This window comes from Asterias rubens, chromosome 1, assembly GCF_902459465.1.
Source record: "Asterias rubens chromosome 1, eAstRub1.3, whole genome shotgun sequence".
NCBI lineage: Eukaryota > Metazoa > Echinodermata > Asteroidea > Forcipulatida > Asteriidae > Asterias > Asterias rubens.
In genome coordinates, this window is record NC_047062.1 from 3,733,273 (window position 1) to 3,752,845 (window position 19,573).

General features: G+C 39.5%; 1 protein-coding gene and 1 long non-coding RNA gene across 2 annotated transcripts; both read right to left on the reverse strand.

The window, feature by feature from the left end:
* Positions 1-1,113: 1,113 nt before the first annotated feature.
* LOC117299737 lies at positions 1,114-16,268 on the reverse strand. Its single transcript, XR_004520103.1, has 4 exons — positions 16,188-16,268; positions 10,597-10,722; positions 2,810-2,946; positions 1,114-1,553 (listed from the first exon to the last, which is right to left on the reverse strand). It is a non-coding gene; the product is annotated as an uncharacterized LOC117299737 (long non-coding RNA).
* Positions 16,269-17,189: 921 nt separating this feature from the next.
* On the reverse strand, positions 17,190-17,579 carry LOC117293837 (vitellogenin-2-like). The gene has a single exon (XM_033776297.1). The coding sequence runs from the start codon at positions 17,577-17,579 to the stop codon at positions 17,190-17,192; it is 390 nt and encodes a 129-aa protein (XP_033632188.1).
* Between the last annotated feature and the right edge of the window lie 1,994 nt (positions 17,580-19,573).

Here is a 19,573-nt window from a genome sequence, read left to right on the forward strand (position 1 = left end):
CTTCCATCAATGTGTTTCACACTAAAGTATAAGGGGAAAAACATCCATCATGTATAGCGCTTTATGTTTTCTTTCAACAGAAACTGATATGATTGATTTATCATTTTTGAGGATTTCCTTTCAAACTTCAACTTGTACTCTCACTCATAAAAAGCAGGTAGGACTCCATGATTTTCATGATTTTTATTGTTGCTAGCGCACGGAAGTGAGATTTTTTTTACGATTGCAGGTATTGACAAGAATGGCAGAAAATGACACGCATAAAAGGGCTGCATCGTCGTGATCATAGCTTGCTGAGGCTGGGTGAGGAAACATGAACTTTCACCTGGTTACTGTGAGCTCAAGTACACTACGTCACACTCACATCACCATCGCGTATGCCTATATGCAGTAACAATTCAATGTCTGGCCACAGACTCTCTGTAATCAAGACACAAGACAACACGGCACCTTTGCACTACCGTTTGAGTAAAGCAAAAGATGCTGCAACTATCTTTACAATAATAATCATATTTATAACGCGCCTTTTCCCAAAAGATACAAAGCGCCAACTGTCCACTGCACGGTGAGTTGGACAAAGTTTACATTATGAGACCTACTCCTAATGGTTTACAAGAAGGTGCGTTGGCCCAATATGCTGCCAATCTAGCCAGGAGCACCACGGCAAACCCCTTCTCTTTTTGATCAAACCCCTTCTCTTTTTGATAAGTGCACTGGATTCTAACACAACACACGGGACCACCAGAGTTTGAATTTGGTGCTCTTAACTGCTCGGTCACGACACCTCTACAGGCCCAGTTCCATTATAGTGCTTGCAAACACAAAAACCAATAACCCACAGAAAAGAATGCCAGCCATTAACTCCAGCAAATCTCTTACATGGCAAAGACATTTTTCTTCTTAATAGCTTTTCGTAATCGGGTCCTGATACATAGGAACAATTTTCTCAATGTATTTAAGGTATTCACAAATCAGTGCTACATAGTAGTAATCTTGATTTATAATGTCCCTGGTATAATTTATATGCACTAATTCCATGCGCCTTGAACACCCAGCAGGGTGGATATGTGCGCATTACAAGTCTTATTATTATTATTATTATTTAGAGAGCAAGGAAACGCTCCTTCCAAAGTAATAGATACAACTGGACAGACAGAAAGAAGTAAAACATCTGTGACACAAAAGTGGTTTGGCAAACTTTATTGAACATCTGAAGCATAAAACTAATCTGAAATCCAGCACTAGTGAAAAAACATCTGACCAAAACCCCACAGGTCACAGTTCTTTTGGAAACCCAATCTTGCACAAGTTGCTGTCTACTTTCCATTGTTTTCCCCTCAGCAGTTGATCAACGAAATCTCCCCTGCTAAATGGAATAACCCGGACTCCCAGGTGTGTTGTGGAAATCCTTGACTGTACCATAATTTACAACAGGGCATTCTTACCACCTGTCGATGTATAGAGAGCCTGTTATGTGCCAGTGGTAATGGGTTTTCCCCCTCGATGTTACACACTCTCTCCCCCCCCCCTCTTCATCTGATTTCCTCACAATCCTGGAAAACAGAAAAAGGGAAAAACCAAAATTTGTAAGACAAAACGAGAAGGGACAACACTCATTGTGTTTCAAAGCATTAAACTTTCACAATGCATGATGTACTTGTAGAATTAGGCTGTTTGTAATTCAAATCACAGAGGTAGAAATATCTCATATACCAAAAACAGTGCAAAGAGATTTGTGAAAGTGTCACTTTGACTGGGTGTCTTTTCATGCAGGAACTATCAAAACTTTGTTTTCCTTACTCATTTTAACAATAGTTTGTGTAGCAAGTTCACTCACTTGAGAAAACACTTCCCAGATTTGTTTTTTATTCAAATAAAATAATTAGTTCCAAAAACTGAACATGTGTCATTTTTATTTTAAACTTAAGCATAATCTAAGGAAAACCCTCCAGTTTTCAAAAAAAAAAAAAAAAAAAAAAAAATTTGTTTAAAGCTTTTTATAGAAAATCAATACATGAGTTTCAATGTTTCATGTAGAATATTTCCACACAGAATTTGTTTTAAAAGCTTCACACTTTTATCTTGAATCAGAAACATTTTGCAGATGAATCAACTGTTAAAGACTGATTTAAAAAGAAATTCCTTGACAAATAAATCAAAGGCAAAAGAACATTAAGCAAGTAATCTGTGTTTGCTATCATGTCCTCCATACTTGAGTTATTAGGGAAAGTACAGTTTAGGTCACATTTTGCAGAAAACATTTTGATGGTGGGTGCTTTGTGCATGTGCAAGCATGGTGCAAGAATCAGGCAATTTGTGGCCTTCAAACAAGACTCTTTCCCTGGCCTTGACAGCATTTCAGATAAAAATAATTTTTGGGATTGATATAACTCTACAATCATCAGTAAGCTTTCAAAATATCAATTTTGATGTGTGATAATTACTTAAGTACTCTGTTTTTAGAGCAAAACATCAAGTTTTAACCAGTGCTCAATTTCATAACGATTAAAGCAGAAAATACCGCTTAGCAAATTTCTTTGCCAAAAGTTGAGTGGGGTACCAGTTTCAACTAAGTAAACTTTATGGAATTTTGGCTGGTACCCAGTTTCTGAAAGATTATTCTGTGCTTAGCACTTTTTTGAGCTTACAGGCTTTATGAAATTGGGCCCATTTACTTTTGTAAATGTACCTAGCCTATAGAGAGAACAACCTTGTGGCGTGGTAAGCTTTTTTTTAGGGGGGAGGGGGTACGATTTCTGTCTAGCTAGGCCTACTTCACCACTAAAGTACGCCTAATGATGATAATAACCTTATTGTCCAAAGGGATTCTCTCATGGTGTGGTTCATGTTGACCTCACTTCTCAAAGCATTTTCTTTTTTTACATTTAGTTGAATTCTCTGAACGATGAAGCCATGCCTCCATCTTTCCAAGCGGTATTTGTGTACCTGGATGTTCAATGAATTGAGGCATACGGAAATAAGTTAAACAGAAACAGTCAACCATCCGGAACACCAAAAAACTTCACACAAATGATTTAATATATCGGTCACAAAGAAAAAAACCCTGCTTGGGGGCATATACTGGGTTGTGTAATCAAGAAGGAAGAATGTGTAATTTAGGGGGGAATTTAGACAAGGGGAAATATTTAAAGGGAATAGCAGAAATTAAAAAGTAAATGGGTCCAAACTTGGGTAAAGTCCCTAAAGGTAATGAGAAAGGTTAACAAAGCTCAGATTTTGTATTTAAGTCATAACCATCCCATACCTGTTATAGTGGTATTGGTAAAATGAGCCTACAATTGTACATACAATACATAACAATTAAAATGTATAGGCGCTATTCCATCAAGATCATAGTGCACAAAAAAGCAATTAACATAAAAAAGGTGAATCTTTAGAACTTAATAAAGTGTAGATGAAGTTAAAGATTCCCTTATGACTGGTTATAGAAAGATTGTTCCAAATCATTGGCCCAGCTTTTATGAAAGCTTTTTGACCCAGAACTTTTTTTGCACTGGGAACATTCAAGCGAGTGATGAACTGAAGAAGTATTGGAGGAGTGTAATGTGACGGTTATTAAGTGGAAATATATCGAGGAGTAGTTTTGTTCAAGCATTTTAAAACAAGAAGTGCAATCTTAAAATTAATTCGCTCTCTCATCGGTAGCCAATGAATTTCCCTAAGTGATGGGGGTATAACTAATGCGTTCTCTCAGGGGTGTGGAACATCATATAAAACGAGCTGCACTATTTTGTAATCTTTGAACTCTGTCCAATTCATATGATGTGGCACCAGCAAATAAAATTTTGATCTATTGAATTTGATGAATTTCCTTCACCCATCCTAAAAACCATCCTCCCAAAAACAGGATATAAAGTGATTATGTGATGTCATGATCACTGCTGTCCATCTAATAAAAAGCCCCCTTTTTTAAAGACTTCCTCACCTACCCTGAAACCCTATTTAAACAACCCCTTTAAAAAAAATGACGAAGAGTCCATCAAAAGAAAAACCTTAGGGGAAAAACGCTGGCTTTCTATCCAGAAAAGCACGTAGACAATTTGTTGTTGTTGAATCGTCATTAAAAAAAGTTTGGTCCCATGCACCGAGCCCAACAAAAGATTGGAAGGGCAGCAAGCTTTGCTTATTTGCAAATTCATCCAGGCATAGCGAAAGGTATTGAACAGAGGAACAAATTATAGCAGTGATGTCAGGTATGCTGGGTTCTATAATACCTGGGGTCTTGGGGAGGGTGACTAGGGGGAAATGTTTTGCACTGCACCTGGTGTGTGCAATTTATTTCCAATTCATTCATTTATAGATTGGGGAATAGAACATGTTGACATGTCTAGGTCCCGTATATTTTGTGAGAAACTGGAAGGTTCTGTGATACCTGTGGAAAGCCAGCTTGGTGCTTTCGCTGGGTGGGGTTTGAACATTTTGAGATATATGCGTGGTAGAAGTGGAACCGTACTGCCACCCATGATCCAAAAGGAAAGGAACTTTCCAGACAAGAAACAAGATCTTTTACATATTGCTTCTGGTCAATGTAAACACAGGGACACTCTTCGAATATTGTGAACCCCAAAATTGAGTAAAAGAAATTGCGTGTGTTAACAAGTCTGCTTCCCAGGATTCCAAATCATACATTGTACGCTTCTTATGATGGATTAACCAAACTTCACAAGTCCATTGCCACAATGAAACGAGATAATTCATGAGCATACTTTCAAGTAGTTACTTCACTTTTATGTCAAAGTTCTGACCTAGTAGACTAAAGACACAACCAAATTGTATTAATAGGCTCTATGCAAGAAGGATAAGAGATGAGGCATCACTTATCAGAAACATGACAATATTTTTTATTGAGTCTCAATTTGCTGTGACCCTTACAGACATGGATTGGAGTGCAAGGCAAGGGGGTCCATGACACATGGAGGAGACTCTTGATAAAATCCCATTTAACTTTATGAAGTCCAAGATGACTGACCATGGACTGACACTGTGTTTTATTTTCATATCCTTCCAGTCATCACAGTCCAAGTAATCAAATTTTCAAATCCTCCTTTCCCAGTTCCTACCAGTCATCTTCAACTCAGCCCTCTCAGACAAAATAAACACTCAGCCAAAGTTAGGGGGGACCATAATTATTGTAAACTGCCATGTGACCCAGTGAATAACTTCAAAGATCCGTGCTGTCAGGGAAATGGTCTTTGTACCCATTGCTGCTTACACTGCAGAGTTTGGTGAGTCAGGACGGACACACAGAGTAGTAATAATACGTGCAGAAACATCCAGAGGAAACAGGATACACAACATGACTAACAGACCCATGGGTCCATATTTACCAGAAAGAAAGTTTGAGGGGCCAACTGACTCACTTTTTTTGCTATACTCCCCATTAGTATTATTATTAACCCTCCAGCCTTGACCCGATTGTTCTACCCTATTCCATCAAGTAGTTGAGTCCATTGACATAATGAGGGCCCTCTATGAAATCCAAGGCAAGGCCATTGTGACAGATTAAAGGGGATTGTAAAGTTAGGAGGGGTGGATATGGTGGAAGAAAGATACTTGGCTACAGGTCCATGGCAAGTTTGTCCTTCGAAAGAAGTATATCAAGTAGAAGTAGAATAGGGTCTATAAAAGAATTTTCAAAGTTGTTAAAATGGCTGCCATTACTTGTTTTATTCGACAAAAGTTTTTCCCATGGACAATTATATAAAGGATGTCATAAAACCTGGTTCTCCCTTTCTAAAATAAGCTAAAATGTTCTGAAGAAGTAGCTTCCCTTGACAAATATCCATTCATCTTTCTCATGAAGTATCCCAAATGTGTGCCCAATTAAATTCAAGGCTTGTATCTTCAAAGGTACAACTCCCTAAAACATTTCCTTCACCTGCCCACTAGTACAATTTTGCATTTTTTTCATAGAGAAGAAAACTCTGCAAATAAACACTTGGTAAAACATAAAAATTCTGATTGTCAACAAATATTTTACACTGTTTTTAATTAGTGAAGTTTTAATGTTGTTCTTTGAGATCCACGTAGTGAACATTTCTGTGCTATCAGCAAAATGTAAAAACAAATTATGTTATTGTTGTTACATTATGTACACACACCTGAAACCTTTGCAGGCTTAATGTACATTTTTAAGAAAAAAGATTTAGCAAAAGTTTACTCAGTGATTTAAACTCAAAATACAGCATGGAACTTGACATTGTAGACTTTAAACATGGACTTATGACTACACTTGAGACTGTGTATCAATGATCTGCAACCCACTTAGTTAGGACTTAATGACTTGTTGACGTTTAGGACCCCAAATAAAATAAAATAAAGTTTTCAAAAGATTTACTCAATGATTATGAATCACAACATGGAGGGTATGTCAGTTTGAGATGAGATTTGAGTTTGAACTTGTATGGACTTAAGAATTGGAATTATAGGCTAAGCTTGAGAAGTTGTTCAAAAGACCCCTGATCTGTTTTTGTTTTTACTGTAATGTAAGAAGATAGGTTTTAATTATGAGAATGCGGGGCTATGTTATAAGGGGATATGATGCATTGTGGGAAGTAAACACTAGACTAGAGTCAGTCTGCTTATGGCAAACTGCTACATTTATTCTTAGATGCACTGACAGATTTTCTACAAAAAATGAAATTACTTGAACCTGTGTCCAAAGTACAGCAAGGAAATGACAACTAATTCCAAAGTGAAATAATCATTGTACATATTGGTTATTAATACGGCATGTGATTTCCTTTCCAAAACTACCACTACCAACTTAGGCCACAACTATCAGTTTTAATTTGATCAACAAGAGTATGCAGAATCAAAGATATGTAATGTTGCTGTTTCCAGCTCTGTGCTCACACTGGCAGCAATTATGAGGTTTGATATCATTGCACCTTTCATAATAAATATAATGTCATATTACTGGTAAAAAAAGTAAAACTTCTTTATCAGTTACATATAACTTTATTTTGTCAACCCAAATAGCAATACAATCTTTAGGTCTACAAACATTGCCCCCCCCCACAAAAAAAGTAGAAAAAGCCTCTCAGTTCACCAGTGTTAAAGGAAAGAACTGTACATGACCCCAAATCAATAAACTACCAACAACAAAATCAAAACTTTCTTGTTTTCTAATAACGTCTCCATGCAAAAAATTACAACGAAAACAAGTCAATACAAAAGATTTTCTTTCCTTCATTGGAAGGAGTGATTGCTCCCAAAGTTGTTGCTTTTGTATAATGCAAAGCACACAAGAAACCACAACTCAAGTCCAAAGCCACAAGAGCCACATAATAAGAAAGCACTCTAATACAACAAAGACTTTCATAGAATAGGGCTTTGCCAAGAATCAGATTTAACACCAGATTTTCCATAAAAGGCTAATTTTGTCCCAGATTGTGGTATACTTCCGAGTTGTCTATTTGTGGCTATTATTATAGCGGCTTGTTTTTAGACTGGTTGAAGGATTATCAGCTTCTTTTATGATGTGTGTGGTATGCATTTGAGGTTCCTCTTTTGATACTAAAAAAACTGTGTTTGTTTACCGACAACTTTCAGTAGAAATCGTAAACAACGAGTACAGTAAAAAACAAAAGCAATGACAGGGTACTCTCTTAATGTAAAAGAGTGAAAAACTACTAGTTTTGTCCGCCATACCACGCTTGCAAAGAGCCATGACACAGATTGACTTTCACTCTCAAAAGAGCGAAACTTACACCACTCGGAAAAGAGAGAGAAATTTTCACTCTTTTATGTAAAAGAGTTAAAATTTCACTCTCATAAGAAAGTAGAGTGGGAGGAAAAGACTGGCCTTTGTTTTGGTATCTTGAACAAATCATCAAGTTCGGTACATAGGCCGACAAAAGAAGTCAAAAAGTCTAATTTAACCTACACTAAACATGTTTACTTTCAATATAACTCCACAAAGGGTGCTTCTTAAAGCCAGTGGACACTATTGGTAATTGTCTAAAACCAGTCTTCTCACTGGTGTATCTCAACATATGCATAAAACGACAAACCTATGAAAACTTTATAATAGATGTTAAATTTGCATCGGGGATAAAGAATATTAATTTTGGTTTTTACCCATACACCGATGTGTGTTAGCACTGTATACTCAGTACTTTCCCGAGTCCTGTGAAAAAATATCACAGGCATGTTACTCGGGTGGGATTCGAACCCACGACCCTTGCAATTCTAGAGCAGTGTCTTACCAACTAGACTACCGAGGTTGCCCGGCAGCTAGAGGCAGTTCGAATCCTATGTTTTTGGCAGCTGCCGGGCAACCTCGGTAGTCTAGTTGGTAAGACACTGCTCTAGAATTGCAAGGGTCGTGGGTTCGAATCCCACCCGAGTAACATGCCTGTGATATTTTTTCACAGGACTCGGGAAAGTACTGAGTATACAGTGCTACACACATCGGTGTATGGGTAAAAACCAAAATTAATATTCTTTATCCCCGATGCAAATTTAACATCTATTATATCGTTGCGGTACCCGCTGCCAAAAACATAGGATTCGAACTGCCTCTAGCTGCCGGGCAACCTCGGTAGTCTAGTTGGTAAGACCCTGCTCTAGAATTGCAAGGGTCGTGGGTTCGAATCCCACCCGAGTAACATGCCTGTGATATTTTTTCACAGGACTCGGGAAAGTACTGAGTATACAGTGCTAACACACATCGGTGTATGGGTAAAAACCAAAATTAATATTCTTTATCCCCGATGCAAATTTAACATCTATTATATCGTTGCGGTACCCGCTGCCAAAAACATAGGATTCGAACTGCCTCTAGCTGCCGGGCAACCTCGGTAGTCTAGTTGGTAAGACACTGCTCTAGAATTGCAAGGGTCGTGGGTTCGAATCCCACCCGAGTAACATGCCTGTGATATTTTTTCACAGGACTCGGGAAAGTACTGAGTATACAGTGCTAACACACATCGGTGTATGGGTAAAAACCAAAATTAATATTCTTTATCCCCGATGCAAATTTAACATCTATTATATCGTTGCGGTACCCGCTGCCAAAAACATAGGATTCGAACTGCCTCTAGCTGCCGGGCAACCTCGGTAGTCTAGTTGGTAAGACACTGCTCTAGAATTGCAAGGGTCGTGGGTTCGAATCCCACCCGAGTAACATGCCTGTGATATTTTTTCACAGGAATCGGGAAAGTACTGAGTATACAGTGCTAACACACATCGGTGTATGGGTAAAAACCAAAATTAATATTCTTTATCCCCGATGCAAATTTAACATCTATTATATCGTTGCGGTACCCGCTGCCAAAAACATAGGATTCGAACTGCCTCTAGCTGCCGGGCAACCTCGGTAGTCTAGTTGGTAAGACACTGCTCTAGAATTGCAAGGGTCGTGGGTTCGAATCCCACCCGAGTAACATGCCTGTGATATTTTTTCACAGGAATCGCGAAAGTACTGAGTATACAGTGCTAACACACATCGGTGTATGGGTAAAAACCAAAATTAATATTCTATGAAAACTTGTTGTGTGCTTGGCAGATGCCTGATTTCGAGACCTCAAACTCTAAATCCGAGGTCTCGAAATCAAATTCGTGGAAAATTACTTCTATCTCGAAAACTACTCCGCTTCAGAGGGAGCCGTTTCTCACAATGTTTTATACTATCAACCTCTCCCCATTACTTGTTACCAATTAAGGTTTTATGCAAATAACTATTTAGAGTAATTACCAACAGTGTCCACTGCCTTTAAGATAATTAAGATAACAACCAGAAATTAAAAACTTTTCGAGGTGGGTGGTGGGGACAGCCTATACTTTTAAATGGTCTTTATCAAAGTGTCTGTATGATTGCTCCAAACAATTTTCACTGAGACTACGTGCCTACATGGCCAGAAACAAAGTCATTAACCCACATACAGCCATCACACTGTTGACTTGATTACCTTTCATCCATGTTATCTAACTTTTTGATATCCCATTAACAGGAAGGCAGAACACTGAACCCCCCCCCACCCCAAACACACCAAAAAGTGGCGTTGTTTGTTTAATCAACTTAACTGTAATGAGGATTAAGGTTCGACTGTACCTCATTACGAAGGCTAAATCACAATGTCACTGTGTGGCATGATTTTGTTGACAGTGAAAATAACAACTAAGATAAATAGCATTAACAATTATCAGTACTGATATTTTTTTAGATCCCCTGAGATTGGTTATCTTTAAGACTATTATATAAAAAAATGCGTTTGTATTTTCGCAACAATTGTTTACTTGACTTTGGTTTCGCCAGAAAACGATCAGAGCATACTGATCGAAACGTCGAGTTGAAACCAATGGTTCTTTTTAAAACCACCCCAACTCATTTAGAGATAGTCATTACATGGTGTTACCGCAAATCTTTCCATATCGTATTTGCACCATGTATACAGTTTCAAATCCTACTTACATGACTTTGATTAGTATTTTGCTTTTTGGACAGTTGAGCTATGCGCTCAATCATAGATCATGGAAACTGAATCACACTCAAAGTTGTAAACATACATGAAAAATAACACCTACCCACACAATGAGTTTATTTTGTTGTTGCATAGAAAAAGTTCTTACCTCAGGCTACTATTTCTGAAGACTTAATAGATTTCTGTTTGATACAATTCTTCTGATGACTCTTTGAGCTCTGATCTGCAGTCGGCCAAGATTGGTTCAAAACCCCTTACAGCTAGGTATTTGTATCTGGAGAAGAAAGAAAGAGACCATGGTCAAACCAATAAATTCAAGGACCAAGCAGGAAACTGCCTAATCAATCAATTATCCTGACTTATATTGTTGCCTTATCAAGTAATCAAATTTAGATGGAAAAAGGGAAACTTTTATTCTGTGGCATCTAGAAAATGACACTGGACTAGGTTACTAAAGGTGCGAGTCCCAGATTGAAAGGTTTCTGTAATTGGAAACTGACCAATGACCTGTTTGAGAGACTGAGTCCCAGTCAGGACACATTTATTAAACCCATGAGGCTGATAAGTAAGTTACTGCAAAGTAAGTTACTGTAAATACTCTTTTTTTTTATAGATGAATTCTCAAATTCAAAACAATGCAGTATGAAGATGACCAGTTGAATTGCTGACCCAATAAGACGGTGGGGGTCATAGGGTTTGTAAATCAAACATCTTGCTCAAGGCTACTCCCTTTGGGGTACACTTTTACCCAATTAGAACCCTCCTCTCAAACTGAGAATGCCAACACCAAAGCAGAACCTTCGGCCAACTAGAACTCTCCTTTCGAAATGAGAATACCAATACCATAGCAGAAACTTTAGTTCAGCATGCTAGGGGTAAGAACCTTTAGTCCAGCATGCTAGGGGTAAGAACCTTTAGTTCAGCATGCTAGGGGTAAGAACTTTTAGTTCAGCATGCTAGGGGTAAGAACCTTTAGTTCAGCATGCTAGGGATAAGAATCTTTAGTTCAGCATGCTAGGGGTATGAACCTTTAGTTCAGTATGCTAGGGGTAAGAACCTTTAGTTCAGCATGCTAGGGGTAAGAACCTTTAGTTCAGCATGCTAGGGGTAAGAACCTTTAGTTCAGTATGCTAGGGGTAAGAACCTTTAGTTCAGCATGCTAGGGTATGAACCTTTAGTTCAGCATGCTAGGGGTAAGAACCTTTAGTTCAGCATGCTAGGGGTAAGAACCTTTAGTTTAGTATGCTAGGGGTAAGAACCTTTAGTTCAGCATGCTAGGGGTAAGAACGTTTAGTTTAGCAGGCTAGGGGTAAGAACCTTTAGTTTAGCATGCTAGGGGTAAGAGCCTTTAGTTCAGCATGCTAGGGGTAAGAACCTTTAGTTCAGCATGCTAGGGGTAAGAACCTTTAGTTCAGCATGCTAGGGGTAAGAACGTTTAGTTTAGCAGGCTAGGGGTAAGAACCTTTAGTTCAGCATGCTAGGGGTATGAACCTTTAGTTTAGCAGGCTAGGGGTAAGAGCCTTTAGTTCAGCATGCTAGGGGTAAGAACCTTTAGTTCAGCATGCTAGGGGTAAGAACCTTTAGTTCAGCATGCTAGGGGTAAGAACCTTTAGTTTAGCAGGCTAGGGGTAAGAGCCTTTAGTTCAGCATGCTAGGGGTAAGAACCTTTAGTTCAGCATGCTAGGGGTAAGAACCTTTAGTTCAGCATGCTAGGGGTAAGAACCTTTAGTTCAGCATGCTAGGGGTAAGAATCTTTAGTTCAGCATCCTAGGGGTATGAACCTTTAGTTCAGTATGCTAGGGGTATGAACCTTTAGTTCAGCATGCTAGGGGTAAGAATCTTTAGTTCAGCATGCTAGGGGTATGAACCTTTAGTTCAGTATGCTAGGGGTAAGAACCTTTAGTTTAGTATGCTAGGGGTAAGAACCTTTAGTTCAGCATGCTAGGGGTATGAACCTTTAGTTCAGCATGCTAGGGGTAAGAACCTTTAGTTCAGCATGCTAGGGGTATGAACCTTTAGTTCAGCATGCTAGGGGTAAGAACCTTTAGTTCAGCATGCTAGGGGTAAGAACCTTTAGTCAGCATGCTAGGGTTAAGAACCTTTAGTTAAGCATGCTAGGGGTAAGAACCTTTTAGTTCAGTCACTAGGGGTATGAACCTTTAGTTCAGCATGCTAGGGGTAAGAACCTTTAGTTCAGCATGCTAGGGGTAAGAACCTTCAGTTCAGCATGCTAGGGGTAAGAACCTTTAGTTCAGCATGCTAGGGGTAAGAACGTTTAGTTCAGCATGCTAGGGGTAAGAACCTTTAGTTCAGCATGCTAGGGGTAAGAACTTTTAGTTCAGCATGCTAGGGGTAAGAACCTTTAGTTCAGCATGCTAGGGGTAAGAACCTTTAGTTCAGTATGCTAGGGGTATGAACCTTTAGTTCAGCATGCTAGGGGTAAGAACGTTTAGTTTAGCAGGCTAGGGGTAAGAACCTTTAGTTCAGCATGCTAGGGGTAAGAGCCTTTAGTTCAGCATGCTAGGGGTAAGAACCTTTAGTTTAGCATGCTAGGGGTAAGAACCTTTAGTTCAGCATGCTAGGGGTAAGAACGTTTAGTTTAGCATGCTAGGGGTAAGAACCTTTAGTTCAGCATGCTAGGGGTAAGAACCTTTAGTTCAGCATGCTAGGGGTAAGAACCTTTAGTTCAGTATGCTAGGGGTAAGAGCCTTTAGTTTAGCAGGCTAGGGGTAAGAACCTTTAGTTCAGCATGCTAGGGGTATGAACCTTTAGTTCAGTATGCTAGGGGTAAGAACCTTTAGTTCAGCATGCTAGGGGTAAGAACCTTCAGTTCAGCATGCTAGGGGTAAGAACCTTTAGTTCAGTATGCTAGGGGTAAGAACCTTTAGTTCAGCATGCTAGGGGTAAGAACCTTTAGTTCAGCATGCTAGGGGTATATGAACCTTTAGTTCAGCATGCTAGGGGTATGAACCTTTAGTTCAGTATGCTAGGGGTAAGAACCTTTAGTTCAGCATGCTAGGGGTAAGAGCCTTTAGTTCAGCATGCTAGGGGTAAGAACCTTTAGTTCAGCATGCTAGGGGTAAGAACCTTTAGTTCAGCATGCTAGGGGTAAGAACCTTTAGTTCAGCATGCTAGGGGTAAGAACCTTTAGTTCAGCATGCTAGGGGTAAGAACCTTTAGTTCAGCATGCTAGGGGTATATGAACCTTTAGTTCAGCATGCTAGGGGTATGAACCTTTAGTTCAGTATGCTAGGGGTAAGAACCTTTAGTTCAGCATGCTAGGGGTAAGAGCCTTTAGTTCAGCATGCTAGGGGTAAGAACCTTTAGTTCAGCATGCTAGGGGTAAGAACCTTTAGTTCAGCATGCTAGGGGTAAGAACCTTTAGTTCAGCATGCTAGGGGTAAGAACCTTTAGTTCAGCATGCTAGGGGTAAGAACCTTTAGTTCAGCATGCTAGGGGTATATGAACCTTTAGTTCAGCATGCTAGGGGTATGAACCTTTAGTTCAGTATGCTAGGGGTAAGAACCTTTAGTTCAGCATGCTAGGGGTAAGAGCCTTTAGTTCAGCATGCTAGGGGTAAGAACCTTTAGTTCAGCATGCTAGGGGTAAGAACCTTTAGTTCAGCATGCTAGGGGTAAGAACCTTTAGTTCAGCATGCTAGGGGTAAGAACCTTTAGTTCAGCATGCTAGGGGTAAGAACCTTTAGTTCAGCATGCTAGGGGTAAGAACCTTTAGTTTAGCAGGCTAGGGGTAAGAACCTTTAGTTCAGCATGCTAGGGGTAAGAACCTTTAGTTCAGCATGCTAGGGGTAAGAACCTTTAGTTTAGCAGGCTAGGGGTAAGAACCTTTAGTTCAGCATGCTAGGGGTAAGAGCCTTTAGTTCAGCATGCTAGGGGTAAGAACCTTTAGTTCAGCATGCTAGGGGTAAGAACCTTTAGTTTAGCAGGCTAGGGGTAAGAACCTTTAGTTAAGCATGCTTTAGGGGTATCATTGTACAGCTCGAAAGAAGGATTAGAGCTATCTCACAGTGGCTAATCTTTAATTCTACACTAATGATCAAAGATCCCCTTTTAAAACACATTCTTCAGACAGGATAGAGTCTCAATTAGGTTGGGTCTTGCTCAGTGGTCCTTTCTCTATGGGTTTCGGATGTAAGTCTTCAATCGGTCAGTTGTCTTGATGAGCAAACACTATTTTAATTTGATCCATCCATGGAGGTCTGTTCCATCACACAGATGAGAAGATTGTGAGCCTTTTTTATGATGGGCTTTTGTATGGATGAATAGACTCATTTATCATAACTCTTGATTTAATCAATAACAAGCTGGTGGCATGATATATGGCTTCACCTTAAAAATATCACCTATGTAGGCCTAGTTGGCTTTATCGTGCAAGTTTGTGAATGAGTGTAATTCACCACATGGTTAGTTATGTGGGTAAAAAACAGGCCTTATTTATGCGATACAGTCCTAACACATTTTATTTTCACCTCGTCCCCTCCTCTTGTACGGTAGGTTGGTTGGGGAGGTTTACAAAGTTCTTTCAGTCCTATTTTAAATAGGACTTAAATAATTTTCTGAAAATGCGCCTACTTCTGTTAAAAGACCCCATTGTGAGTGACACACTTCTGTGACTACCTTGGGCATTATATAACGTGGGATGCTTAATCATAAATATAGACTGGTTCAAATACTGGCTTTACCCAGAAAATGTTGTGCACAGGAGCATATCCTCAAACTTTTCTCAGTTAAAACTTGTTCGCCCCCAAAAAAGCATGGCCTGAAAAAAAGTGTGAACTTTGATACCCAACAAGTAAAGTACACACCATTATGTTGGATCAATAAGTGGACAATTGGCCCAATATTGCATCTGTGGGTGAGAAATTCCATAGTAGGACTGAGCCAACAAAACTGTGGTCAACTAGATCTGGAGCAAACACACCCGCCCATTGAACTTCCCAGAAAAACAGCACAGACAATGATGGTCAAAGAATGGCCATTGTTATCGACATGTCCACTTGATGATTCGGGGTGACCTGGCTAGACTCCAGCCACAAAAGTTCAGGCCAGACAGGGGGAGCCCTACCTGGACTAATCAAACAAATGTCGTTCAGAATTTTTCAGTCACTTCATCTTTTTAGATTCTTACTAATGGGTAGAGAGATGGTGATAATGCACTACATATCAATGTCAATAGTGAAGTTCACCACAAGTCTGACAATGGAAAAGTCAAAAAAGCATTAACAATACAAGGCTGGACTTTGGGCAGGGACTTTGTGGTTAAGGACTTGATCAAGTTATCAAACACAGGGTCAGGTCAGTGCCTACGAAATCAACTCGACTCATTAGCCAATGACTGATTAGATTTTCTAAATTCTAACCAAGTTAAGACTATGATTTTTTTTTTTACCTAAGGTTTTGATTGATGACTACAGGTGAATGATAATTAACCAGACAAGAAAACACAAAGGGGGGGGGGGGGAGGTAGGGAGGTCTGCATGATGTTTGTGCATGTTTTTCAACGATGACAGAGGTGTTCATTCAAAATGGAGTTTGGAACTTTGCACCACACCAGCACTGGTGGAAAGATGACATAAAGGTGAGAGGGGAAGTTGACAAAAAACTGCAATGAACACTAGTCACAGTCCCATTAGCATGTTACCCTAACAGACCATGATCGGACTAATCATGGGTGGGTAAACTTCAAGTTTGATCTGCCTTTTATTCACAACAGACTTACGGTGGGACTATACATTCTCTGCCTTGTCCTGTTGCTTTAATTCTGAAGTCGTAAATGGACAGGAGGGTTGAACTCTCTTCCTACGATAGATTGTCAAAAAAAAAAAAACAAAAAAAAAGTTTAGAAAAGCTCATAAAACAGTCTGGACAAGCTTACCATAGCCACATACGTCAACAAAGACATCCAAAACAGATTGAGAGGCAAAGTGGAAATGCATTTTTACTTGAATTTACTTTAAAGTTGAATTTACTTTAAAAAAATGAATTTGTTTATTCAAATAATATGTCATGAGAGGTACCGCCGCTGCCATAGCATGCAGTTGCCATTACTTTCATTTCTCACGGCATTCCAATACACACAATATATTATTCCCCATTGAATGAGGCACTCATGCAGAAAGGACTCCGTGGAGCTTGTCTCGATCCTATCAACCCATGTTTGGTTAACTACGGTCTTTTCAGAATTATATTTACTATCACGCTTCAAGCTCTGTTGGCGCAGATGAATGCTGATCATATTTGTACCCATTTCATTTGTGCCTCTGGATGTATATTCTAAAAAAGAAAGAACAAACCCTCGTGAAAAGAAATGGTCCGCTTCCTCGGTTGGAGAAAAGAAGTGAATCAGAACTATTGCTTTTATGGAAGGATGAATGAACTAGCAAGCCAGTCATGCTGACATGATATGAAAAATCATAATATATAGTTATTTGCCTAACCGCAAACACGGATATTAGCGTGTTGTGTTTGCTCATAAACCGTACAGCAAGGTAGGAGCACAGCTACCAAAAGAAAAGTCCCCTATTGTCAGTTTTGCTCGCCTTTTGTATAACTCAGTCCCTTTAAAAAGTGCATGGACGAAGGGAGAGAACAATTTTTTTTGGGAAAAAAGTGTGTGCGCCAGGGAAGGATAATAGACACGCTTGGTTTTTAAAGAGCAGCTTTTAGGCACGCTGTTGCTTTTTGGGGATGCTGACGCCGCTACTACTGCTGCTGCTGTCACTCATGCTGCTGCTGTACTGCTGCTGCTGTTACTTTTGCTGTGGCTGTTAATGTTACTGCTGGTTTTGCTGCTAATGCTGTTCCTGCTGCTGCTGTTACTCATGCTGCTGCTGCAACTGCTGCTGCTGTTACTTTTGCTGTGGCTGTTACTGTTACTGCTGGTTTTGCTGCTGCTGCTGTTACTCATGCTGCTGCTGTTACTCATGCTGCTGCTGCAACTGCTGCTGCTGTTACTTTTGCTGTGGCTGTTACTGTTACTGCTGCTTTTGCTGCTGCTGCTGTTACTCATGCTGCTGCTGTTACTCATGCTGCTGCTGCAACTGCTGCTGCTGTTACTTTTGCTGTGGCTGTTACTGTTAATGCTGCTTTTGCTGCTGCTGCTGTTACTCATGCTGCTGCTGTTACTCTTGCTGCTGCTGTTACTCTTGCTGCTGCTGTTACTCATGCTGCTGCTGTTACTTTTGCTGCTGCTGTTACTCATGCTGCTGCTGCAACTGCTGCAACTGCTGCTGCTGTTACTCATGCTGCTGCTGCTGCTGCTGCTGTTCCTACTGCTGTTACTTTTGCTGTTACTGTTACTGCTGGTTTTGCTGCTTATGATGAATTCATGAACACAATGATGAAGATGATAACATAGATGTAAAGCTGTCAAGCTAAACAACAGGTTGATGCAAAGTAATACACATTTCTATTGAGCAGATCACCCCTTTGGCACTATTTTATTTCTTGTTTTTGCTTCATTTTTGAAAGGGCAATGGCACCAAGGCAAGGGCACCAAGGCAAGGGCACCAAAGCAAAGGCACCAAGGCATTTTCTCCTTGGTAAAGGGCACCCTATGAGGAAATATTAACTTCTTAAAAAGCATTTCAAGGGAATTGCGAGGCATTGACCAGGGGGCATGGAGGCAATCAATCGCCTTTTGTTGCCCTCGTGAATCAGGCCTGAATTAAGCTTTTAAAAACTTCATAAGTTTGTTTCCAACTATCTATCACTGAACAGAAAGCGGCAGCTTTCCCCCCCCCCCCCAAAAAAAAAAAAAAAAAAAAATGTTCTCATACCAAAAGAAAAGTTTGTTTTTAACAGAGAGAAATACACACCATCTGTTGACAAACTTTGATTGGAGCTAAACCAGAATGGACAATATTCATGTCTGGATTAACTGACAGAGGGATTGGGTCTTGAATAATGAATTCCATACACAGTTGTGATATGAATGAGGTGGAAATGGAGCATGGCGACAAATAGATTAGGAGAACTTTTTAACGATCAGAGGGCAATGAACTAATATACTCAAAGAGGCGGGGATTACAGTTATATAGAGTCCATGAAAGTAACCAAATCCTACAAAAGTACAAACTTTGCAGTAGAAGCCTCCTCAATCTGTGGATTTTTAGTACAACTTTAAATCTAACACTTCCTCTCCTTAATCTAACCATGTTCAAGATCGTGAAAGTTTACACTTTTCGGATGGGCTACATCAAATTTCCCAAGATAGAAAAAAATTGTCACAGTTGATCATGTGCTTTGTTACAGCAAAATATGATTTATATTTGACGGCATCAGAAAAAAAAGAGGTGTTTATTTCTTTGAAATTGGCACACATTTTGTGAGTTTGAGAGACCGTGTAAATCCCACCTGCCTCTACGCTCCATGCGCCCAGTATAAAGACTTTACGATTCATCTCCTGCACAAGCAATATGCCTATTAGCTCTTGACCGGCAAAAAAAGAGAGAGAGAGAAAAGCAATGGTAAAAAAAGGTGTTGGTATTGTCCGTTTTTACATCACAATTTCCTTCCACATTCAATACACCGCAGCAATTGTGTTGGAATTTCTTTTTGAAAAGTTGTTTATTTCAAGCAGCCAATTGCATTCCAAAGTTACCGACTCTGCTGATTGGCGAACTACATCACTGCTCAGTGTTATTCTTGTTTGGTTATTGAAAAGAGGGATATAAATACCTGGTGTTTGTATGGCTGTGCGTTCCAACGGTTGAAAAAGAAACCCTTTTTTTTCTTTTCTAAGCTTGAAATCTTTTTCACTCCACAACGGACAGTCCATTAACAATGATTTAACAGGTGTTACCTACTCCCTGCTGGTCTGAAGGATAGTACACTTCACCAAGCTGTGCTTCACATATTCCCCGTGTTCAAATAAAAATGAAAACAAACGGGCAAGCCTAAAATGAAATTATTGATATAGGGAATTGATGATAAAGTTTGGAATTGGTGATTAAGTTTGAACTTCAATAAAACACAAATCCTGACTTTTAATAGATGGTCAATTTGCATCGGGGATAAAGAATATTCATTTTGAGTTTTAAATACCCGAGTAACATGCCTGTGATTTTTTCCCCAGAACTTGGGAAAGTACTGAGACTACAGTGC

Coding starts and splice junctions, on each gene's coding strand:
- LOC117293837 (XM_033776297.1), bottom strand. CDS start 17,579: ATGAGTAACAGCAGCAGCAGCAAAAGCAGCATTAACAGTAACAGCCAC.